Source organism: Diabrotica undecimpunctata, chromosome 3 (genome assembly GCF_040954645.1).
Source record: "Diabrotica undecimpunctata isolate CICGRU chromosome 3, icDiaUnde3, whole genome shotgun sequence".
Taxonomy (NCBI): Eukaryota; Metazoa; Arthropoda; class Insecta; order Coleoptera; family Chrysomelidae; genus Diabrotica; species Diabrotica undecimpunctata.
Window position 1 is genome coordinate 101,691,326 of NC_092805.1, and position 26,383 is coordinate 101,717,708.

General features: G+C 33.0%; 1 protein-coding gene across 1 annotated transcript in view; it reads right to left on the minus strand.

Moving 5' to 3' along the window:
- Positions 1 to 6,165: 6,165 nt before the first annotated feature.
- The window catches only part of Pdp (pyruvate dehydrogenase [acetyl-transferring]-phosphatase 1-like protein, mitochondrial), a 101,506-nt gene continuing 81,288 nt past the window's right edge, over positions 6,166 to 26,383 (minus strand). The window contains exons 3-7 of the mRNA XM_072526424.1: positions 24,961 to 25,208; positions 18,359 to 18,575; positions 9,414 to 9,594; positions 8,355 to 8,563; positions 6,166 to 6,525 (exon numbers count right to left, since the gene is read on the minus strand). Coding sequence (XP_072382525.1) covers positions 6,221 to 6,525; positions 8,355 to 8,563; positions 9,414 to 9,594; positions 18,359 to 18,575; positions 24,961 to 25,208 — 1,160 coding nt within the window. The 3' untranslated portion in view covers positions 6,166 to 6,220. The remainder of the gene's footprint in view (positions 6,526 to 8,354; positions 8,564 to 9,413; positions 9,595 to 18,358; positions 18,576 to 24,960; positions 25,209 to 26,383) is intronic.

The following is a 26,383-nucleotide window of genomic DNA, read 5'->3' on the forward strand; positions in this document are numbered from 1 at the left end:
AGCCTGAAAACAGGTTGGTACACTCACAACTCGGAGTGAAAAATCGTATAATATAGAACAACATGAATAAGACAAATACGTTATTATTTAGTCTGAATCATTTATATCGTGAAATGGTAAACGAAATTTTAGTTAAAATTGTTACCTATAAAAATGAAAAGTGATAATATAGATTAGAAGATAAAAAGATTAAAAGCTTTAAGAGATGTAATATTTTTATTGTAAAAATTTTAATACTTTATCAATCTTGAACTTCCCCTCCACACGCTTGATGCTTGTTTTAGGGTTTTCATAAATGAATTTGTCATACATTTTTAAAAACTGTTTCTAATTATTTACCGTTTATGTAATAGTAGCATACCTGTAGTTCAAAAGATCAACATTTAACAGTGAATTTTAAAACCCATCAGTTGGTGTGCGATTAATGACAGTTTTTGAAACTGGCTATTGGTGTTATATCAATTTTTTTAATAGAAGGAGCTTTAATAATTTGCAAGAAGTAAACATACAAACTTCAAGTTCAAAGTCTATCTTGAAAATATATATAATTCGGAATCACAATAAAGACAGAACTCATCCAGCCATACGATGTTTCTCCCGTTTCGTAGATCGCATTAAATAGTTCGCTGAGCTCATGCATAGTGTTTAGCAGTTCAACAGGTATCTCGTCCGGACTTAAAGTATGTTTGTTTTGCATACTATTGTGTGCATATATTACTTCTTCATTTGCCATCTTTGTCTCGCTTTTTTGTTTTTGTGTCTTTCATCATGTAAGATTTCTTCTATGCATTCCTAAGCACATGCGTATTGTTTTCGTTCAGCAAAGTTAGTAGTTCAACAAGCATCTCGTCTGGTTTCGAACTTTCCCCTTCCCTGGATTCCCCTCATATTATTGTGTGCATATATTACTTCTTCATTTGATATCTTCGGCCTGTTTCTTTTGTTTATGCGAGTCTTTCATTCTATAAATGCTCTTCTATACATAACTTTCGTTTAATTTACTTTGTATTGAATTTATTAAATTTGTCTTTACGTCCACTGCTACCTGACATTGCCCTCTTTTAAATTTCTTCGCTTCTTCCGTCAGCTTCCTTCTGTAACTTCGGGAGATTTATTTAAATTTTGATATGCATGTTAAATGAGTCGTGTAATTTCTATAGTCGTTCTGTTTTATGCAATTTCTTATTCAAACATTTTCCTTCCGTTTCCTCCTAGGTGTCATCTCTTTCGAGGGAGGCAATTATCACGGCAAATTCATCTCTGTCATATATTGATGAATTAGAGAATTTCCATCTTTCTTGGTCCATTCTTTTTGAGATTTCTGTTTTTTACTTAAATATGTCTTTTCTCCTATCTGTCTTTACTTATATTATTAATTGCAATTAATCACATTTCTCCAGCCGTTATATGACCCAACTACGGTATTTTTCTTATTTTTATTGTGTTTAAGCTGCGGACGGGTGTCCATTATTCTCAGACTTGCTTCATTCTTTATTTTGCTGGCCAAGTTAGGCCTAGCAGCTGTCGATAAATCCACATTTCAAAAGCTTGCAACTTTATTATGTCTTCTTTTTTAATACCCACGTTTCACAGTCGTACAAGAGTAAGTACCATAATATATGTATAGCATTTCTGTGTTTTTAGCAGAGTGGATAGTGAAGGGGGCATGTTTATGAATCCGGAATATCATCAGCAAAAATACCTGTAATACCGTGTATATAAGTAAAAACAAAAGCGAAAGGAGGAAAAGCACGCATACTTTATATACCGTACAAGAACGCCATAATCGTACAATGAATATAAGAATTAATTTACGAATATAAGAAAATTAGAAATAAAACAATCGTACTGAGAAAGTTAAATGATCATTAATAGAAAATACTCGAAAAGAATGGAAATTACTTCTATGATCTTCAGCGTACAGCGAACGATCCGAAAATAACGGAAAGATATTAACATATTAACTGAGGCAAATCAAAAGAAGGTTTGTATCAATTAACTAATTGACTTACATGAGGCAGATGATAAAAATAAATAAGAAGTACCCCATAAATAGCAATAGTAGCAGTTAATGAAAATATTGGGATTGAAATGCTCGATGTAAAACAAGGCTCACAGTTGACAATATTACCATAGATTTTCTATCACTATAAAACCATAAACGAATTGTGGTCTACGTTTAAGAAATTGATAAGAAAATATTCTCGAAATAAAGTGATACAAATTTACTACATATTTAAGATATTAAAACTTACAATAAGGATTCTAAAAAATAAAATGAAAAGCCTTACTTCCCTAAAAGAGGTATAACAAGGGCTCAGATCAGTCAGATTCTGCCAGGATGCCGTCTTTGTCCTCAGACAAATATCTAAAATATCAATTGAATATAATAAATAGACCTAAATCTGTTTTATTGTCCAAGTGGAAGAAGTCACGAATCTTCTCAACGACAGACAAATACCTATTAGACAAAAGCATAAAAAATTACACAAGATTTAAAAGATAAACAGTATAGCGAAACAAAAACATAAGCAATGAGCCCAAATCAATAATCAACAAGACAGTTGTAGAAGCTATCGTATTATGTAATGTAGATCTTACATCATAAACATAAGAAATCAAAAGAAGTAGCGATGAGGATCCCTCGAAATAAATCACCAATAAAACATCAGAGCCTACGCCCTTCCCGAAACTAGTAGAGTGATGAACTAAAAACGAACAGATGTATGAAGATAAAACATAAAATAGATAAGCGCAAAATGAGGAAGGACGGGTATAGTTCTGGAATTATTTTTTTGTGGTAGTTCTATGTTATCTACTACATTTCATGTGAATTTCAATTAAATTGTGGTTAATTACTAAAGAAGAAGAAATCGTATGATTAGGTTAATTTTAATCTTATCTATTTTGAGAATACATGTTGTTTTGTTGTATATTGTTCAATTTCCATGAATAAAAAAATAGCTAATGAACTTTAAATAGGTCACTAGCCATCACAAAAAGCTTTAGTTCACTTAATTGTGGTTAAAATAAAGTTGATTTGAAAATATTTCTTTCAGTTTTTCTAGTTGCACCTTTAAAATTAAATTGTGCGTTATGAATGTGGTGTTCTGTTTTCTTCTAATCACGTTTCCATATCGCATTAAAAATTCAGACAGGTACGGATATAATCTTTGTCCTCAAGCTAATAACCAAAAACTTAATTAAGTATAATAAATCGACCTACATCTTCTCTTTTATTAACTTGGTAAAAGTATTTGATAATGTCCAAGTCAAACAAACAGTAGACGAATACCGTATATCATCAGTATAGAAAAAATATACACCAAATCAAATCCAAAGGAAGATAAAAGAAAAACTGTATTAAACCAATACCAGCTTCTAATGGTATGCGCCAGGGAGATGCATTGAGTCCGCTGCTATTCAATATCACCTAATAAACTAATGGATAAGACAATAAGGCAAAAAAGTTTTCTGGTCATTTATATGGTTTTACAATTTTCAATGCATATTTTACCTATTGGCAGTAAAAAGACAGCGCCCAATAGATATTGTATTGGTATATCTCTGGACAAAAGTCACAGTAGGCCTTATGTAAAAGAAGGACCTTTATATGGAAATTTTTCAGATAAAGAAAAAGGTAAAACATGTTTAAAAATTCGTTCTAAAATCCTGATTAGTTTCAAAATCCAAGAAAAATAATCCTAAATCTTGCGCTGAGTACTGATTAATTAGCCTAATAAGCCACACTTTAAAAATACTACTCAGAGTTATTCAACAGCGTATCCTATATAAAAAATGTGAAGAACAATTAAACACACAGTTTGGATTTAGAGGTGAAATGGGGACAATATAGGTATTGTGCGCAATGACGGTACTATTACAAAAATGCAAGGAATATAATAAAAACGTATTCATATGTTATATACAATTCCAAAAAGCGTTTGACAGAGTTCAACATGGTAAACTTATACATACATTAAAACATATACACCTAGATCCCAAAATATATCCTTGGGTAGTAAATGGTAGTAGATTTTATCAAAAATCTACTACCATCAAACAGCAGTCGTATGGATGGAAGATAGTGAGACAAACCAACTAGAAATTCAAAAGATGTCAGACAGGGATGAGTGCTGTCGTCACAATTATTTAATATGTACTCCCAACTAATATTTCAGGAGGCACTATGGGAAAGAACTGAAGGTGTAAAGATTGGAGGGATCATCATTAAATTTGCAGACGATATCGCAATCATGACAGAACATATAGACGATTTACAAATTCTTATAGTCCATACGTAGCTCATATAACGTTTGCATCTCGAGAACGATGATGTGTGTTCTCGAAGTTTCCGGATGTGTCGACCGGGTGAGAGATCGAGCCGTCAAACAAACGAAATAGAGGTGGACTATTCCAGATTACTCTAGTACATAATAACTTGTATATATAAGGAGCGCTGTTATGAGTTAAAGTTTAGTTGATAAGATATTATCGTGCTGTAAACTTATAAATAAATATATTTATATAAATTAGAACCGCTCGTTTTATTTAAAAACGCTACAATACGATTTCGAAAACCCCTGTTGACAACATACATCTGAAATTGGAGAGTAAACTGTTAGAGGGTCGACAAGTATAAATACCTCGGTCGACAAGATGAGGAGATAAAGGTCAGAATTGAAATAGCTCGAAAAGGATTTGTAAAATACAAGTCGTTTACAAATAAGACATTGAGTATGACTAGATTGAGGTTCATCGAATCTTATGTATGGTCGCAACTGCTATATGGAGTGGAAGCTTGGACTCTGAAAGCCCAATCCGTAAAAAATTGAGGCATTTGAAATGTTGTTATATAGGCGTATTATTATCAGAGATTGGACTATACTTAGTGTTGAACAGATATTTCACGTTGCAAAAGATAGGGGAAGCGTTTAAAGAAGTAATCGCAACTTTCGTAAGAAGACGGCACAATAAGAAGAAGAATATAGATCTTTCCATATTGGTGATCGATTTAAAGATCATCCTTGGAAGTTTGCTTTCGACAACTTCTAATTTTCTTTTTGTGTTCAATATCACGTATTTTATTAAGAATTTTGTTCTTGTGCGCTTGTCGCTGACAAGAGAAATACCTTTTAGTATCGAAGATCAGAGATTTTTGCTGTTTCTGTATATAAGGAACAAAAGTTTTTAAATATTTAATAGATAATTGTTAGATCAGATATAATGGCTGTGAGGGATAGATGTTTATTTCTGTCATTTAATTTTTATGAATTTTTTATGAATGCTTGCTTTAAAGAAGTACATTATCTGGATCTGTATATATTAGCGCAGATATATATTGCTATGAATGCTAGGTTACAATGGAAGAAAATTTGGGATGGTTTTTCGTCAAAAATGAAGTCTACGCACGGTGAGAACAATTTAGTCGTCTCTCTATCCATCATGAACTGAATATTTAGGTGTAATTTTTCTTTCAACTTAAAATTTTATTTTTATGTTTTTTGTCATCAATAGTTCACGTCCACAACACACTATTGGTCTAATGATGGTCTTATATCAATGTTTGATTTCTGACGTACTATTTTGAATCGGAATAGCTTTGTTGTTCTTCGTTATCCTTTATTTTTTTTTTGAATTTCTTCTTCTGTTAACAGCGAAAACCATTTAAGAATTAAGTAGCACGTCATTTAAATATTCGCTTATACGACTGAAACTCTAGCAGTTACCACAAAATCTGCCGAAGAAATCAAATAAGCACAACCAGCCATATAGCTTAATATTTGTACCGGACAAGTAGTGAGAATCGAGGACTGTGGATAGAATAAATGTATATTGGAGTGTGTATGAGACGTATATGTTCAGCTTTGGACACTACAAAATGTGTGATAGGGTGTAATAGGGTAAAAAAATTTTATCGTAGAGACGACCAAAGAAATATAAAAGAGTTTACCACTTAATTTGAAAACACTACATAGGATTTTCAGTTCTTAACTGAATATTATCACGTCTTTTTTGTAAATTTTCGTAATTAATTTGAACATTTCAGCTAATCATAGCGTTAAAGTCGAAACGTAATATCAAACATTAGAATATTCGTTTTGTAGACAAAATACAAAATTCACACAATTAATAAACAAGTTTGCGACAAGTAAAATTCATCTGAACGAATAAATATTTACATTTAATTTCTCTGTACGCCAAAATTAAGAGTGACTTCTCAAGTAGTGCAGTGTCTTAAATATTCGGAATCAAAATATATAATTGAAAGGGTAATATCGTCTCTAAACACCCTAACTACATCATCCGGTAACGTCAACAACTGCGTGATTTTATTATGATCTATTCCGAATTCGGTACCTCCTAAAGCGTTACGTATGAGGTGAGTGGCAGCGTTTGAGTCTCTAGGTTTAGTTTTCAGACCTTCTTTGCGTTGAAGAAGCAATTCGTTGATTTCGTTCATTGTCATGTTCTTTCTAGGAAGCTTCAACGGGTTCAATGTGACTTTACCTTTCATGTGTTCTCCTATAAAAATAAAATGTATTAATATATTGTTTAATAGCACACTACACATCAAAATTACTGGAAATTAAGCGTCTAGTAAAAATAATAACTAAGAAATTAAGCGAATTAATTGTATAAAGAGGTTCTGAAACTGTCTTCCTGTTGCATGTTTAAGTTAAATATCATTTTATATAGGATTAAACCAGAATTAATTGTAATGAGAATTACATTTTACATTTGTTTTGACGTTTCCCATTTCTAATCCGGAAATCGTTTTCAAAACAATTTCAAAATTATGAAATTATTAGTCTGTGTTTTTGTAGTTAATTATAGAAAGATAATGTATTTCTCACCTATTAACTTATTAATGTTAGTATATTCTTATTGCTGAATTCATCTTCCAGTATTATTAACCAGAGCCTGCTACATTTTATTGATGAGTTTGCTACCCGTTTTTCTTCTTTTAGTCAAAGAAGTGCTGCTTCTTTGATTTTTCTCTTTTTGCTGTCAGATCTTTTTCATTGAAACTGAACGGTGCATCAATAGTCATGAAAGAAACAGATAGCAAAAAGTGTAAAATCAAATAAGCAGCCCGTATCTTACTACATGACAAAACTGTGTAGCAATTACAACAATAGAATGTAGCAGACTCTGGTTACCAATACTGAAAGAAGAAGTCAGCTACAGGGATATATATATATATATATATATATATATATATATATATATATATATATATATATATATATATATATTCCAGAACCTTTTTACCCTAAGGTGTCGGGTGTAATGTCTTTAGTTATTTGCATGCACAATTTTTCTCCATTGCTTTTTATTCTTTGCTAATACCTCTTGTTTCTAGGATTGAAGTTACATTATCGTCACATGTATTCATTCTGTCAAATTTGGTCTAAGTCAAAATCCTGTTCAGCGTGCTCTGTTACGTAGTTACCCACGTAATTCTCAAACTTCTTTAGCTAGCTTATAAGGCTTTATTACTTCTATAGTGGGGGTATTATGAGGTTTACTTCTTTCCTTTGTGTCTTTCGTTATTGGTTCTCGTCGCACTTCCAGGCTGGTCCTAGCTACAACTAGATAGTAGTCACTATTTATCTCACCTCCTCGTTTTACTCTTATGTCCTTAATACATTCCTTGATGGTCTATACACTAACACTTAGTGTATGATGGATCTTTCTCCTCTGCTTTTGTCTTTTTTCAGTATTTGTCTGCATCTTTGTGTTCGTTCATGTATTCATTATTATTAAATTATTTTCTCTGCATAGATCAATAGTACGTTTTCCATTGTCCAACATGTATAATTGCTAGTCCAGTCATGACGACTAATCGTTGTTATCTCTTGTTTTGGGTGAAATCTTGGAGAGTTTTCGACTCGTCTTTGACATTTCTTCTTCGTTATTCGTTATTGCTATTTCCACCACCAGAAAAAAACCCAGTACCTTCTGCTCGGTTACATATCAAGACATCAACAACAATAGGCAAACACATAAAAAAGAAAGGAATAACACCAGCTACTTTTAATCGGAATAAGCCACAATTTAAGTTTAAAATAAGTATATTTTGGACGTTTCGATTTCTACTTCGGAAATCGTTCTCAAAATACATTGTATTTAATCGAATACAGAAGTCGCTAATAACGATCAATAAGAAGTCGAAACATTGACTAAAATATTTCCAATATTGTAGTACCAGTTAATTCTCAAATATATGAATTAAAAAGTAAAATGTGATACAAGAAAATAGTTTCAGAACTCCCGCAAATCAATAATCTCCCATTTTTGCAAAAACTTCTAAATTGTTAATATTATTGACAATTATTACACTGACTTACCTACTAATCTAACTGCTTGTAACGGAGTCATCATATCCCATAATCCATCAGTAGCTATTATTAGAAATTTATCATTTGGTGTTAGTCTGTGTTGTGTAATTTCTGGCACGGAAGATAAATACGGAGGAGTATGATAGTGAGGAATAACTATATGTTTGCCAAAATGTTTTGCTATCACATTATTCATAATTTCTGTACTCCATTTAAACCTGTCAAAAAACAAAATTATATATATATATATATATATATATATATATATATATATGTATATATATATGTATATATATATATATATATATATATGTATATATATATATATATTATATATATATATATATATATATATATATATATATATTATATATATATATATATATATATATATATATATATATATATATATATATATATATTTATATCTTCTTCATGTGCCTTGTCCGTTCCGAACGTTGGCAATCAACATGGCTATTCTGACTTTGTTTACGGCAGATCTGAATAGTTCAGCAGATGATAATCCGAACCATTGCCGCAAGTTTTGGAGCCACGAGTGTCTTCTCCTCCCTGGACCCCTTCTGCTGTCTATTTTCCCTTGAACGATCAGTTGTAGTACTCTATATTTATTATGTCTCATAACATATATTTATATAAGGAATAATAAAGTTAACAAGAAATGTTACTACAATGTTCGTAGACGATGGATTAATGATGTAGAAGAAAACCTTAAGAGTACCTTAAGAGAGAAAACCTTAAGTGTCGTCTCTGCCTGCTCGCAGGCAGAGAGGGCACTCGGCAATCCACAAAAGATTGTGGAGCCAACTATAATGATGATAAATAATGTTACATTTTTATCATTTCTTTCCCGATAATACAGCAACTCCGTGCGAAAATGTCAACATTAAAAATTGATGGCAGGCAATCAATTTTAAAGGAAATACTATATATTGTGTACTCTTTATGAGGAATATACCATGAGTAATATTTTTAACTGAAGGTTTCATTGAATTTCATTACATTGAACATAAATATTGTTATTTTTGTGCAAAAATACGATGTACTAACCTAAAATCACCCATGGCTCGCAAAGGAGCCAAATGACCTAATAACCTATCCATTCGAATGACAGAAAGAGCCTCGTTGTAAGGATGTTCTTTGATTATTCTATCTACTTCGGGTTGGTTATACGTATTGTGCTCGACTGTCAATTTGTTCGCCACCCATGAGTTTGATTCAGAAAGGGTACCTACAACAAAAATGGAACTATTAGAGAATATAATTAAACATAAACTATAAGATGGTTCATGGTTCATAGAATATGAACTGTTATGTCTGTTAAATGAGTACAAGAAACAAAAGCACATGTTTATATAATTTTGTCGACAGCTATATTAAGAACCCGACCCAGGATTTTTCTGAAACCATATCATTATGTGTCTGCCTATCGGTACAATAACTGTAGAAGGAAATACGCTAGAGTCTTGAAACTTGGTAGATAGATTTCTCTTGGTCCAAGAAAGGGTCAATAGGTCAATATTATACTAAAAATCGTTATACGTCAGAGGTTCGGCAAATGCTTCAGTTACGTTAAAACATTGTATCGGGTACTTTCATACTCCAGTTGTATCAATTTATTAATGGGGTTTTAATACAGTTTACGCAGCGTCTGAGATATTGTGGCAAAACAGGGTCTGTCCTCATGTTAGAGGCGGCTGAACTACCAAACAGTGAAGGTAACAGGAAACCACACACTGTTAACTATTTCCTAGGATATTGCTATGACAATAACAATAACAGGCATGGAGAAGGACGGAATCAACGTTATTCACACAATATGTGAAGAGATATTCAATACTGGAAAATGGCCATCTGGTGTAAATTTGTACTTATTCCAATCTATAAAAAAAGAACCCCAACAGATAGTAGTACTTACAGATAATATTTCTAATACCAAATGGAAGTAAAGTTCTCCTTAATATCATCAATGAATGGCTAAAAGTGTTTCCAAAGTTACCAAATTTCGGAAGAACAATCTGGATTTGTCCCAGAAAGAGGGACTCGTGAACAAATCTTAAATTTCAATCAAATTGTCGAGAAAACAAGCGAATTCAATATGGACCTATGCTTCGTAGACTATTCTAAAGTACTCGACTGCGTAAATTGACATACAAAGTGGGAAATGGGCGTATGAAAATTGGTTTATGGGGATCACTAGGTATGACGAACTTAAAAAATAATTTGACAGAAAGGCCACTTCCGGTTATACCGGAAGTAAACGGCACCTTTGTTATTTTAAATGTAACACCCTGTAAGTTATTACATTTTTTTAGAGTTTGTATAAGATTCTAGATAAAATTTATATAAGATACCATGGGTTAAAACTTCATATTTTTTAAGTTATATATCTTTTTCAAATATTTTGACAGATAGAGTATCCATTTACAATCATAATGTCTTAAAAACTTGTGCACACAAGAGTAGGTAACGTTATTTTAGAAATTTATATCAAAATCAAATTGCTAAATACAGGTTGTTCACAAATAACATGCCATTTTTTTAAAACTTCAAACTAGTCAGTTAATAATTTTAAATGAAACACCCTGTATTTTATATTTATAATAAAAAATAAATTAGTTGTCTTTCAAATAGTATTATTTGTGATTATTGGCTATTTTACAAAGTGATAGAAATGGCTCGTTTAGAATTGAACAATGAAGATTAAATTTACTTTAAATATCTTTCACTAAAAAAGTAGTTTAAGGTTGATCTGCACCCCCCAAAAGACAAACCCCAAATTCAAAAAATTTGAGAAGGTATATGTGATGTCTAGAAGTATTTTGACAACTTTTAAACAAACTTCATGTTTTCGTTTTTGAAAAAACTCAAAAAAACTACTTTTTTCCAAGTATAAAGCGGGAAAACCAAACATAGGATTTTGTTAATTTTTTTACAGCATCAAGATATGATTATAAGAAATACTTATGAATTTTTTGAAAATTTTTGAATTTACAATTTTGTTCCAATAGGAAAAAATAATATGTTTCGGCTTATAATAAAGTTACCGGTAAGAAACCGAAAAATTTTTTAATAACAACATATTTAAAACTGTAAAAGTGGAAAATATTTGCAACAAAAAGTTAAATATTTTTTCCTAAACATATGAAAAATTTCGTTAAACAAGAATTATGTCTTGAACTGCCGCCTTCAAATCGTAATGTAGGGAGGATGGCTCCATCTGAAGCAATGGTAGTATTTATCATCGATAGATAGCATTACGTTCGGCTTCGAAACGCTTCATGCAAAACGTCACACTAACAGGGTTGCCATATCAATTACTTTGTACAACACTTTGGCAGATAACAACAAAATTTAATAGGAATGTTATCGGTTTGAACTTTGAACCGGTCATGCTGAAACTTACAGAGTTACAGAATAGTAGATACTGCAACTTTTATTTTGAAAGTAGGATATCATAAAATTTACACTCTATAAGTAATATATCTATAAAAAACCTATTTAGTTTTAAAAACCTATTTAGGCGTTTTTGGTTAATTATTTTAGTATTTATAAAAATAATAGTGTTTCTTGCATAACCAGTATCGTACACAGAATTTGTCTGAGGGGGGGGGGGGGTTTGAAATTTTTTTATGCTACCTCCATTTTGAGTCCCTAAAATTTGGGTTTTAGTTTAATTTAAAGTACTAAAGATAGCAGTACCAAAGATTCAGGTATCTATTATCCTGCCTACCAACTAAAACCACCCTCACTTACTTGTGTGCATTTGACTATCGCACGTAGCGTACTCCGAAAGTGGGGTGAAGACATTTTTGGAACACTCACTTCTCTTATCTAAATCTTATCTATTGTTCTGAAACTATTTTCTTGTGGCTTTTAAAGTAATTACTATTTTAATGGGAATAAGCCAACTTGTAAATACAATTTATTTTGGAGACGGCTATCGCCGTATTCCTGTTCTTCTCCGCCAATTCTGCCGGTTTAAGGCATGCTCCTCCTCCAAACCTTTCGATTCCATCGCTCTTCTAATTCCTTCATTCCATGAGCGTCAAGTTCTACCTCTTTTTCTTCTTCCGGGGGGCATCCATTTGTGAAGTTTTTGGGGCCAACGTTCGTCAGGCATTCTCAATAGGTGTCCAAACCATTTTGAACCTCTTTTTTTTAACCCACAATTGTCTATACTTCAGAGCCATAACAAAGAACTGATTCGACCATGGTTTGCACTATTCTTTTTTTGTTCCTTTTGGAAATGTTGCGATCCCACCATAAGGAGTTCAGACATCCTACAATTTTACGTCTCTGAGTAATTCGGTGTTTAATTTCGGTTTGTCCCAAGCCGTTCTTAGCAATGAGTGCACTTAAATATTTAAATTTTTCCACTTGTTTGATTTCCACGTCCTCGTCGATCAACACTTCAAACCTTGCATCTGAATTGATAACTAAATATTCTGTTTTCTTCATGCTGACTTGTAACCCACATTTTACATATTCTCTGTATAGACGCTTTATCATAAATTCTAGATCATAAAAATCTTGAGCTAGGACGACTTGGTCATCCGCAAAGTTCAGGGAGAACAGTACGTCATTTCTTATGGGGATTCCTATTCCCAGGCAGTGGTTTTTCCAATTATGGAGGGCTGCCTCAATATATAAATTAGACAGTGAGTGTGACGTTATGCATCCTTGTTTTAGTCCTTTAGTTACTTTTATTGGCTCTGATAGTCTATTTCCGATTTTTAGGTAAGTAGTGTTCTCCCTGTATACTTCTGTAATTATTCCTAAAAGGACTGGACTAATGTCGAGTTGTTGCCACAATTTAAGTCTTGGAACTGTATCACACGCCTTTTCTAGGTCGATGAAGGCTAGATGTACTTTGGTACCAACTACTATTCTTTTTTCTATTAATTGTTGGAGTATAAACAAGTTATTAGTGCAAGATCAAAGATCAAAGATTCAAACGTCAATAAACTTATTTTAACCTTCAATTGTGGCTTATTTCCATTAAAATATTAATTAGATCTTATCTCTGTCGTTGGCTCGGTTGGTGTTTCTCTTCTTCTTCTTTCTTTTTAATGACTGCTCGGATGTAATTGTGAACACTATTCCATTCCTCCGTACTTCCTCCAGTCATCTTCACGATCATCTCTCTTACAGTCACAGGGTTCATACCTATTTCTTTCTCTGTTTGATGGGTGAACCTCTGCACGGGCGACATCCCAATGATGTCAGTAAGACTATGTCGACAATATAGCGTCGAACTATTGGCTGACGTCAGGAAAGATGTTCCCTGAAACAGAAGATTCACTACTAGCCATTCAGGATCAGGTTATACAAACCAAAAATTACCTGAAATATATCGTCAAAGACCCTCAGGTCCAGAATGACAAATGCCGATATGGATGTTAAGCTCAGGAAACTATCCAACATCTTACCGGGGCTGTCAGGCATTTGCTGCAACTGAATATAAGGAACGGCACCACTCAGTAAGAAAGATCATTCATCAAGAGATAGCTATCAAACTGGGACTTCTTCAAACAAACCATCTTCCATATTATCAATACGTTCCTGAGAGTATACTTGACAATGACAATTACAAGCTATCCTGGGACCGCACAGTGCTCACAGAACAAACAGTGGCACATAATAGACCATATCTCATAGTAGTTAATAAACTAAAGAGACAAACAACATTAATCGATGTGGCGATACCCAACAACCATAATCTTCGTGTTAAACAGAACGAAAAAATCGCCAAGTACAGGGATCTGGAAATTCAAATACGAAGACAGTGGAGAATGGAAAGTATCCAGACAATACCTATTATTCTCTCTACTACTGGAGTAATTCCAAAGAAACTCCTAGAAAACATAAAAAAGCTAGGTCTGAATGAACATCTCTACAAGACTATGCAGAAAGCTGTAGTACCCTCAACGTCCAGATGTGTACGAAAATTTTTGGGAGATACTCCAACATATCAAGCCACCTAGGGCTCGGTAACACGGAAAGAGTCCCACCAGAGCTCAATCCTTTTGATACCGTAGGTATCTGGGATGAGTCAATTTTCCCCTTAGATGGAGTGTGAGCCGTATGATTAAATCTGGGATACTAATACTCAAAAGCAAACTTAATTTCAAGCACATAGTAAAAGCAATAAACACATACGCAATACCACTTTTCACATACTCATTTGGTTTTATAAACTGGTCGAATACGGAAACTGAAGAACTAATTAGACCAAATAGAACCGTGATAACTAAATAGGCATCAACTACCTCAAATCGTACATCCAACGCATGACACTACCACGCACACAAGGTGAGAGAAGAACATCGTGTTTTGGAAATATCATTCACTACTTAAAGATAAAAAACAGCAAAAAACAAAGACAAAAATATATAGAGCAGCAATTAGATCAGTGATAGCATACGTAGCGAAAGTAATATGTCGTACGAAAATAGATATAAAGAAAATAAAAATATAAATAAAAAGTAAAATATAAAGAAAAAGTAAGAATTATTAAAAGCAAAATGATAAGAATAAACAGCCCAATAAAGCCCGAACAAGGAGAATATAGAAGACTAATGAAGCATGAAATAAGAAATAGAAATATAACCGAAGGGGAAGACATAGTAAAATTTATTAATCCACACAGACTGAGATGGTTTGGACACATACAAAGAAGAGAAAAAGACGCACTAATAAGGAAGATAACAAACCTGAAACCAGTAATAAACAGACCAAAAGAAAGACATGTTCGCATGTTTTAAATAACATTTTTGACGATTGACCATTTTTCATATAAATCCCACTAAAATATTAAATAATACCAGATAATTTAATTTTTAACTATTCTATCAACAAAAATCTAATATATGATTGCATGTATAAATTTAGTGGTAATACGATATTCACAGATAGCGCCGCTAAGTACCTCTTTGTCGATAAAAATGTTTACATAATAAATATGTGTCATTTTTCAATGATATGGTGTGGATTATGTTCTTGCAAATGCGTAACTTTAATACATTCCGATTGACACAGCGGAGCAGTAAAATATTATACATAAGGATGTTGTTAAAGATATCTTTGCTTATTTGGTCTACTAGGTATTTGATAAAATTACTGTCTACACAACTTGGCAACTCAGCCAATGGATATAATTATAGAAAACTGTAATTTATATTAGGGTTTGAAAATATTACAGAGTCGTCATGTAGAAATCTACGATTAAGTTAAAAAAATTACCACAGTAGTATGCCGCAGTAGAGCCATCTCTAGGATCAGAAACAAATTAATCGAGGGTGAAGATCAACCTTAAGTTACTATCATCAAAGTGGAGAGCTACAACCTGGTTGTCTCTGATCGCATAATAGTTATTTATGTACCAAGGGCATTAAGTAGATCTTTAAGCTCGAGGGTATCCACATCTACTAATGCGCACGGTGCAAACAAACTTTTTTGTCATACTAGTTTGCTATCGTATTCTCAATTTAAATATTTTTAAAAATTCAGAAAATTATCATAGTAGAGCAACATTTTTACATACATTTAAAATTAGGAGAATACATTGATAATAGTGAAAAAGTAGCCCCAAATATTTTTAATTCAATTAATAGTAAGTAATTTTTGACAAAAATTTTATTTCATTCATTTATTTTTTCCTGTTCACGTTTCATGTTCAGCGTAAAATACGCTGCTCAAGACATAATATATAGTATTTTTCATATAAAAATTTGTGCACGTCATTCAAGATTTACGACGTCAGAACCCCACAGCGTTGCCAAAACATCAGAATAGTTAGTAAGTGGGGAATTTTTAAAATGTCAACTATTTGTCAAACTATTATATTAACAGTAAATACACCTAGTTTTAAGATTACTGCAGCACACTAAAATACATAAGAAAACATTTTAATACAAAATTATATATTCTAAATTTAAAACTTACCACTTTTAGAGCATTAACAATAGAAACGTCCCTCCATTATTTCTTGTTCAAAATAATCTATGTGATATGAAAGCTTATTAGCTCTCTACAGACTATTTAGTTGTTTTGGCATAGCACAATCACAATACACAACAATCATTAGTTTTTAAAGCTATTAATATAAATTTAATATGTATTTATAAATACAATTTATTAATATATAATATATTATGATCAAATTGTGTAAGAAATCAAAACATAAACAATTTTACCACACGCTGAACTGTCAAAAAATTTGAAATACTCCCATATCAGTTCCGCACAATTGTCTAATATATTTAATTAAAATTATTATTTTGTAGAATATTAGACTTAAAGAGTATTTCATAAAATTTATATTAGTAATAATAACAAATGTTTTTGGTTATTTAATCAATATATTTCTAAAATTCCCAATATAATGATGATTACATTTTTCTGATTATTATACCATGTTGACGCCTATGAAAGATCGAGTAGTTCCGTATGGGTATCGTATTATTAGCTGTGTTAGGAAAATTTGAACTCTAAGGTTGACGTTCTGGAAATTTTAAATATAAGTGACGTCACTTTATATAAATTGTGACGTGCACGCATTTTTATATGAAAAATACTATATGCTTGTTTTTTCTATAAAATTAAAGCTAACTTTTTTTCTTAATATGATGATATAAGTTTGCCTGAGAAAAAATGGTCGAAAATTAGGGTTGGCAGCTGTTAAAAACGCGAGGTATTAAAGATAAAATAAATGACAGCTAGCGCGCAACGCTACTGGTTTGAAGTGTCAGTTGTGTGAGTTTTTAAAGCATGCGCCGATAGATATATAATAATATACACATAAAAGTATTAACTTTAGGTATAGGGAACCCAAATACTATTTGAAAGACAACTATTTAATTCGATTTGGATGTAAATTTTTGAAAGAACGATACCTATTTTTTGTATGTTTGATACCAAAAAAATGTTTGTAAGTGGATGAGCTATCAACTTTGAAAAGTTCGTCTCCATCTATCCAAATTTTGCAAAAAGATAAATAACTCAAAAAATATGTAGTCTTGACCTATGATACTTTATACAAATTTTGCCTAGAATTTTATGCAGAATCTAAAAATGCAACAATATACAGGGTGTTTCATTTAAAATAACATAGTAGCTGTTCACTTCTGGTATAACCGGAAATGGCATGTCTGTCAAAATATTTTCTGTAAGTTCGTTATAACTTAAAAAAAAATAGTATAATCCAATTTTCATTAATATCGTGTAAGTAGTTTCCAATATATCGTTAGTGTAAGCTCGTTGTGGCACACCCTGTATATAGTGAGCATATCATGAAAACAGTTTTCGATGACAGGGATGGAGAAATACAGTGAGAGGGCGTAAAATTAGTAACCTAAGATACGCAGATGACACCCTGATATTAGCTACATCTCAGAAAGAACTAGTATAGAAAATACAGAAACTGCAAACCAAAGTTATGATAATTAATCGAACTAGAAATAATTAAGCAGAAGAAACACGACGACTAACAATGGCTAGATCAGCAACAGCAAAACTGAAGAAAATCTGGAAAGACACATATAACTATAGCCACGAAACTTCGCTTTGCATGTGCACTGATATTCCCTAGCGCAAAATATACTTTAGAAACGTAGACTATCAAGAAAGCTGACGCAAACATAATAAACGCCTTTGAGAGATGGGTATACAGGAGGATATTACGAATTCCATGGACAGCACATCGTAGAAATGAGTCTGTGGCTCTAGAACTAAATATTCACAGTGATCTGAAAAAAAAAATTAAAAAAAAAAACACAGGACTCTCGCCTCCGGAAGCATCTCCCAAAGCTCAAAATAGAGTTGAATGGTTAATAAAACATCATGCGTTACCATATCCTTGTGTAGGATAATAGACTGAGGAGGATTGCTATGGCGAGGAAAACATTACGGTGTCATAATTGGGCAACTTAAATAGACAAATGATATTGTCCACAAAATTATTAATGTTGAATAAACAGGAAGCAAGATATTACCTAATACTGCGCAGCAATCACCAACATTGGCAATATGTAAATGGGGACCATCTATATGAGCTACACAAACTACTGCTCCTGACATAGCTACCGACATCGTTTTCAGATTAAGAGGTTCATTCTCTTTAGGTATTGCTTCGTCAGAAATGTCCTTATCTAATCTCGCAAACGCTTGTTCTATGGCGGGTTGTAATTCAGCATTTGAAACAGGACCTTTCTAAAACAATACAGTAGATTAGACAAATGACAGCGATTTTTTCTAAATGAGTATTTAAAAATCAGCAGGTAACTTATAAAAATCGCAAAATAAATCCTTGATAAAATGATAATAATATGTCTATTAGTGTCAGATCTGTAGAATTTTTGCTATTGCTTTTTAACAATTCTGTACAGATACGAAAACTTTCACAGTAATCAGTTAATGATGTGATTCCGCCACAAACATAACGAATCTGGGACGTGGCCTAAATCAGACATAAAATCGTTTGCATTAAAAACAACGAAACAAATTGTGAATAGAAATCGCATTCGTGCAACTAATGAATGAAATAGAGGATGATTTGAGCAAAAAAGAAATATCCTTTGTGTTTCTTTCTACATAGAGAAGGGGCGTTTGATAAGACTCCACACGAAACAGCCATAATAAAACCGAATGACAGAGAGAAAGAAAGTGATACCTAAGTGAATGATACAGCTACTTCTCACACGGACAGAGATGGCAATAAGACAAGACAGCTTCTCCATCTCGACTGGAGGCTGTCTCCAGGGCGAGCTGCGTCCCCGATCGTGTGGAGTAGTAGATTCATTTCTGTGTAATTTCAAAAAGCCTCGGTGTACCCCGCCACGGATAAGTCAATGACATTGTCATAACTGCGAAGAGAAAGTTCGGAAAACATCCCCTGTGACATAACTAAGGCAGTATTACTGAATTAAATACCGAATTATATACTGAATTATATAACTACATGGTGCAAAAAAGATGGGACTTATGAATAACCACACTAAAACTATATAGTCACAACATATAAATAGTCACAATGGGTGCGAGCATAGCCGAGTGGAAAAAAGAGGTTCAAAATAGAGGTAATTTCTGGTTCAATTCTGAGGTGGATGTCCCCACAACAGTGAGACTAATCGTCACTTATACAGCGGTGAACTGGTAAAGTAGAATCAGTCTAAGCATCACGGAGAAAAATTTCGCGAAGCTCAAAGGTTAGCTTATGTATGTTCATTCTGTATGGATCATAGGTGCTGTGCAATGGTTGCCGTGGAAGTAATCCCTGACATTACAACACTACATATCGTATGGGGGCGCGTAAAAACAAACACCATTGGGCCCAATTGAAAGTATAACTATGAATGAATTGACTACAAGATGCTCTAAAACAGCAATACTGAGAAAGCCTATGAAAAATTACAAGTCTCTTGCAAGCAGAAACTTGGGAAAGCGGAAAGGTAATTGAAAAATGCGCCGTTGTACTTGGAAATGGAAATAAATATCTGGGACAAGAAAATCATAATGTCCTATAATCAAGCAGTTAGTAAAGCACTGAGATCACATGTGACTAGCTTCAAAGTAATATACGAATGCTTAGAGATATTAAATGAACTAAGTAAGGAAAATTTAATTAAACTCCTATGGATTTCGGGACATACTGGAAGAGGAAACGAAGTTGTCGACGAATTAGCAAAATAAGTGCACAAACAACTTTTAAAGCTTAATGCTGAAAAAATTCTTAAGATAAGTAGATCGCACAAGATACAAAAATTGCAAAATTTACAAGGAATGGGACAATCAAAAATACTTCTAGGGAACTATAACCATAGACTTCCCAAATGAAAGGCACTCATATATCTTTAAGCGGGCAAATATTTGAAACTGTAGAGCATTTCAAATATTTAGGATCAATAGTTACAGAAGGAAATAAAAACAGTGATGAGGTAACAGCGAGAATTTCACTTGAAAACAAATGCTTCTACAACCTACAGAATATTATAAAGTCAAAATTAGGATCTATTAACGCAAAAATAAAAATATACACAACAGTTATGAGACACGTAGTAAGGTATGCATCAGAAACATGGACTCTGGCTAGTGAATAAGAGGAGGAACAGGAGACAGGTAGAAAGGATGGATAAGAGAAATACAAAAACAGTACTTAGAAAAGAAGTAAACGGGAAGAGACCGAGAGGTAGGTCCAGAAATAGATAGATTGATGGTATTAACCAGGATTTAAAAGAACTAGGAATCTCGTAATGGGAAAAACAAGCAAAGGAAAGAAAAACATGGTCAACTATAGTCAAGAAAGCAAAATATACATGACACTGAAATGATCTCCTCAAAGAAGACAAACTAGAAAGTAACGATTTTAGATATAAAACGCTGGACTTTTTGAGGAGTTATGCGCCTGGCTGGTCTCCACACCATGTAAAACTTTGGAGCCTAGAAACCCCAATGGGAGACCATGGGCTGTCAGTGGTCACAGATGATGAACTATAACCATAAGAGATTTTAAGATTATATTGGTATAATTAAAAAAGTAATTGTAGGAAATTGCCGACTAAGAAAGTATCTAACCTTGAAGTAGCTATCTTGGAGGTAGTACATGTGACAGAAAGCAGATTCTGTGAAGTAGATAATGAAATATCTATACATATACTCTTAATCTTTAACCGAACATAGAAAAGGATTTAACTAACATAAAGCCCCTAAATAAAATAAACTTCCTGGGAGAAACAGTACTACGCGAACTGGTCTAACCACTAAGAAATCATCAGAGAAGACAATAAATTCTATACGTAGCAGTTCGAGTTCCGTATGTTAAATCAGAATTACGATCACAACAGGGAAGGCCAGAAATGCTTTCAATCGCATGCAAAACGTATTATATAATTAGATATCAAGATAAATGCGGTTTTTTCACGTGGAAAACGCAACGGTACTCGAGCATATAAGACTAGAACTTAACATTTTAAATACCATATAAACTGGACGTGTTAAAAGAACATCATGGCTTAAGAATCTTAGGCCGTGAACCGAAATTGCCTGTTCAGGTTACCGGTAAATAGGGTTATATGGTACGTGATCCATAGAAAATAGACACTGAAACATTTTTCCAATGTAGTAGTTTTCAGTGTATTGTTAAATTTTTATTTTAGAATAAAATCATAACGTTAAAATTTTACTTTAGAGATAAATTTTTACACTGAATGTTAAAATTTTACTCTCTGATTCGGAGTAATTGCCACATTGGAAAAGTATCGTATATGAAAGAAAGAGATTTAGGTGTTTGTCTAGTTTCTCCCCTAATTTGTGGAAATTACCAATAATGGAACAATTAGAGAACAATTTTTTAGAGCTTTACGGCACTTATACATATCTTCCTTATCACTGACACAAAACCATTTGATGATTATTTAAGCATCTTTTACAGTTTCATAAAGTTTTGTAATTATTGTAAAATAATCGATCAGAAGAATCAATATTAAAATCTTGATTTTTTTTAAGTGAAAAATTTTTTTAATAAAGGAAGAGCATATGACGAGTTAAGGAGACGTCTGAAGGGTTATGTAATTAATCCATTAACGCCTAAAAACTAGCTTGGAAAAAATGGTAAACGATACAAAATTGTGACATTTGGGTTACATTTATTACATATATGTATGTTCAAAAAAATATGTAATGATATTCACTGATCATGCGCATCTACTCCACCCATTCCAGAATTGTTGGACAAACAATTTTGGCTGTACATTTTCTTTTGATTTTGACACTCTGGATCACAGTTTTACGTGTCCTAGTCGTTCAATGGTCATACCATTTCACACACAAAATCTCATTAGTTTTGTCGAATCTATAATCATATGTACCCCTTGCCATTTTCTTCATTAGCTTAGACTCCCTCACTGGACATTTTGCAAACGATTTTCTCTTACAGTTCCTGTCGCCTTTATGTTTTTTTGTTTCAGATATACGAAGCATGTTTTTTAAGTAAGTACCGTTTTGCGATTCCGCCGCCGCGCGCTACGGTCGGCGTTCCGCGCATGAGCGCTGGTTACCTACATGTCTTGTCTACGCACTGACGCCATTACAGTCTGATTCTTCATTGTATACTTGTTTACTCCAGTGTTTAAGATGCCTCCAACAATCGTGAGTCACGCTGATTGTGAAGTACGGGCTGTTATACGATTTCTTAGTGCTAAAGGCGTAAAACCGATCGATATTCATCGTGAGATCGTTGAAATTTACGGACAAAACATTATAAGTGATGGAATGGTAAGGAAATGGGTGAGAGCATTTAAAGATGGCCGACAAATGTGCATGATGAAGAACGGAGTGGGCCTCCTTCGGTAGTTAATGAAAATTTGGTGCAGAAAGTGGACGAAAAGGTGAGAGAAAACAGACGCTTTACAATTTCATCATTGTCCGACTGCTTTCCTCAGTATTCTCGTAGTGTTTTGTATCGCATTGTTACCGAGAACTTGAATTACCGGAAATTGTGTTCACGTTGGGTTCCAAAAATGTTGACGGATTTGCACAAAACCCAACGTTTAGGCAGTGCATTGACTTTCCTTGAGCGGTACCACAGTGAAGGTGAAGATTTTTTAGACCAAATTGTTACTGGTGGCGAAACGTGGGTGGCCTACGTCACACCAGAATCAAAACAACAATCCATGGAATGGCGACATTCATCATCACCCAAAAGAGTGAAGTTTAAGCAAACAATTTCTGCCCGGAAAATCATGCGCACAGTTTTTTGGGACAGAAAAGGAGTATTGCTAGTGTAGTTTCTGCCTCGTAATGAGACAATCAATGCAACGTCTTATTGTGAGACATTGTCCACATGTGGCTAATCAGACCAAAGATCTCATCAAATCATTTAAATGGGAAACTCTAGATCATCCTCCATACAGCCCTGGTCTGGAGCCCAGCGACTACCATTTGTTCTAGCACTTGAAGAAACACCTGGGCGGTCAGCGCCTTCAAGACGATAACGAAGTCAAAACATTTGTGATGCAGTGGTTAACAAGTCAGGCGGCAGAATTTTATCAGGAGGGTATTCAAAAACTGGTGTCACGTTATGACAAGTGCCTCAAGATTCACGGAAATTATGTAGAAAAGTAGATTAAGGTACAGGCTTTCATGTAAAAATAAAATTATTGCCATATCTTTGCACGTCTTTTTTTAATTCCAAAACGGTACTTACTTAAAAAACACGCCTTGTATCATTAGTAAATATATCATGAAATAATTATTGAAAAAAAATTCATTTCTAGATGGTTCGGGCAGGTATTTCAAAAGATCAATAACTACGTTAGCTCCAAGTGGTATTCCTTTAGTATTTTCAGTATTATTTGGTTTATTTCCATAATAAACGTCAAAATCATAACAAAATCCAGTGGAACCAGTTATCATCCAAATCTGACTGGATTCCCTCTAATAAATTGTTTTGCTGGGTTATGGCCGAAGTATTTCACCATGGATTTGTCTAGGGATATATCTTTATGAAACATCCACTCTGGCAGAATTTTTCTATAATTTTATCTGCTAAGGGTCTAATTTTGTACATACGATCTTTATAATCGCCTATTTTGGCATTATTCGCTAGACGAACAAACTTTTTTAATTCTAAGTACCTGTTCTGCTCATAGCGTTGTACACAGGAAACTCCTAGGTCCACATCTGATGACCAGTATAACCGTTCTTGTGGTAATCTGTTACACACAGTTAAACATATTATTGCAAAAAAAAGTTTGTACTTCGTTTGGAGATATTGTAAAAGAGTGATTATTTTTTTTTGCCGTACATATAAAATTGTCTGGTCACAAAATGTATGTAATAATTTCTTCAGTAAGTAATTTTTCAAAAATTTTAATTGGTGATAAATTCCTCAGAGCTTCTTTAACGTTTTTTAAGTTGATTTTGTTTATTGATGATGATGAAGATAGTGTGTTTGGCATGGAAACTAGTCCTTTTGCCACAGATTTTTAAATGATTTATGTTATGTTTATGAATTAAAACTTGATTGTACCAAATTTATATTATATATCCAGATGCATATAAGTGATTACATATGAATTCGTATATTGATTTCTGATTCAGTGACAGTAGGTGGGTTATGTTTACTGGAAGTTGCACATTATTTTTAACCAGGTTTTCATAAAATGTAGATGAGAGTGCTTTATTTTTAATACATCCAAACAGGATGTGATTAACATCATACTGGGAATTTTGTTTATTGGTAACCAGAATTAGTAAACATTACTATTTACATTACATATTTTAAAAATAAATATATTTTTATAAAAAATATTTAGTAAATTCAAGAAAATCACACTTACCAATACAAATATGCCCATTAGACTTCAATTTTTTCAACATAGGATTAAGAGAGTAAAATTTTAACATACAGTAAAAATTTAACCTTAAAATTTTATTCTAGACTACTCTAAAGTAAAAATTCAACGGAGTAAGAATTTAACGTTACACCGGTAGAAGATTATGTCCAAATATTTTAGTGGTTTCATTCATTAAATTAAAATTTAATCTAGGAAATTTTCGAAATTTTATGACTTGGTAAAAAAAGTAAAAAAAAACTTACTTCTGATAGATCTTTAAGAAATTTGGCAAAACTGTCACTGTACAACTGCCGAATATCATCGACGAATTCAACTTTGTCATTATAACTCTGTAGAAGTTCCTGTGGCTGGGATCCCAAAAGGGATTTTATATATGTAACTAAATTATCGTATGGTAATAAACAAGCGGCCAAGTAGTGGAATAGGCGTTTGGATATGACCTGTGCACAAGCACTTCCACCGTGTCCATCGAAAACACCAAATAAGAAACCTAAAAAAACAAGAAATAAATAAACAACGTCTCAAGCAACGGTGTAAATAATACTAATAATAATAATGTTCAATTTTGTGTGCTTTGTTGTTGCGTTCTGCACATACGATGACCTCAATATAACAATTGGGGTCATCCTAAAGAGGGAGGAAATGATATTCTGTTCAATCTAGAACTCGCTGGTTTCCCCCTTTCGTATTGGGTATGTATATTCAAATAAAGAAAAGAAACGAAAGCCAGCGGACTGTATAAAACTCTATTTTAAAAAGAGGTGAAATTAAACATAAATATACACACCAAAACAAAGATGTCGATGAATAGGTTTTAAGAACACATTAACAATAAACACAAATAAAGCATAAATTGATATTAGACGTTAACGAGTGAAAAATATGCGCACATATAATAATATACTTAATCCGTGGTATAATGAACAAACCTTGTTAATAAAGTTACACAAAATGCAATCAAACATAACATATATGAATTATATTAAACGTAAATACAAATATTAATAAACTCAATTCAAAATATAATCGGTAATGACAAAATACAAAAAAAAATAAGAATACAGTAAATAGTACATAAAACAAAACAAATGCAAAATGTCCAATTGACAACGTTCAATCGCGATCGCGGCACAAATGCGATAAAGTTCCAAACAAATATCAAATAAATATACCAAATGCACGTACTTGATATATGCAGCAACATAGATTAATGGTTTATTGTTCCTTACCCAATGAAAAGATAGCACCCCGGCTATCGCAAAAGATGTCTTCACCGACGAACAACAGGAACCACAAAATTCCTAATGCAAATTTTCTGCATAAAACAACTTTCTCGGTCAGAGGACCGATGCCAAGTGTCTCAGGTTCCTTTAACCCACACACACACATCTGTGTTGGTTCCAAGATAAAATTCGACTATGATTTTGTAGATATCCGTCCCTTATCTAACAGATGGCTCGTCTTTTAACCCTTAAAACTGCTGTGCGCTTGTACATGCAAATCTCGTTTAAATATACTACGGGGAGAATCAAAACTAACAAAAAGTCTTAATATTTAATAAATTAATGTTTATGTATGTTCTCCCTGCGTTGGCATACGTGGCAATAAAACATAACTGTACTTTGTACTCGCGACGCACTACACAAATTCCGAAACCGTAAACAC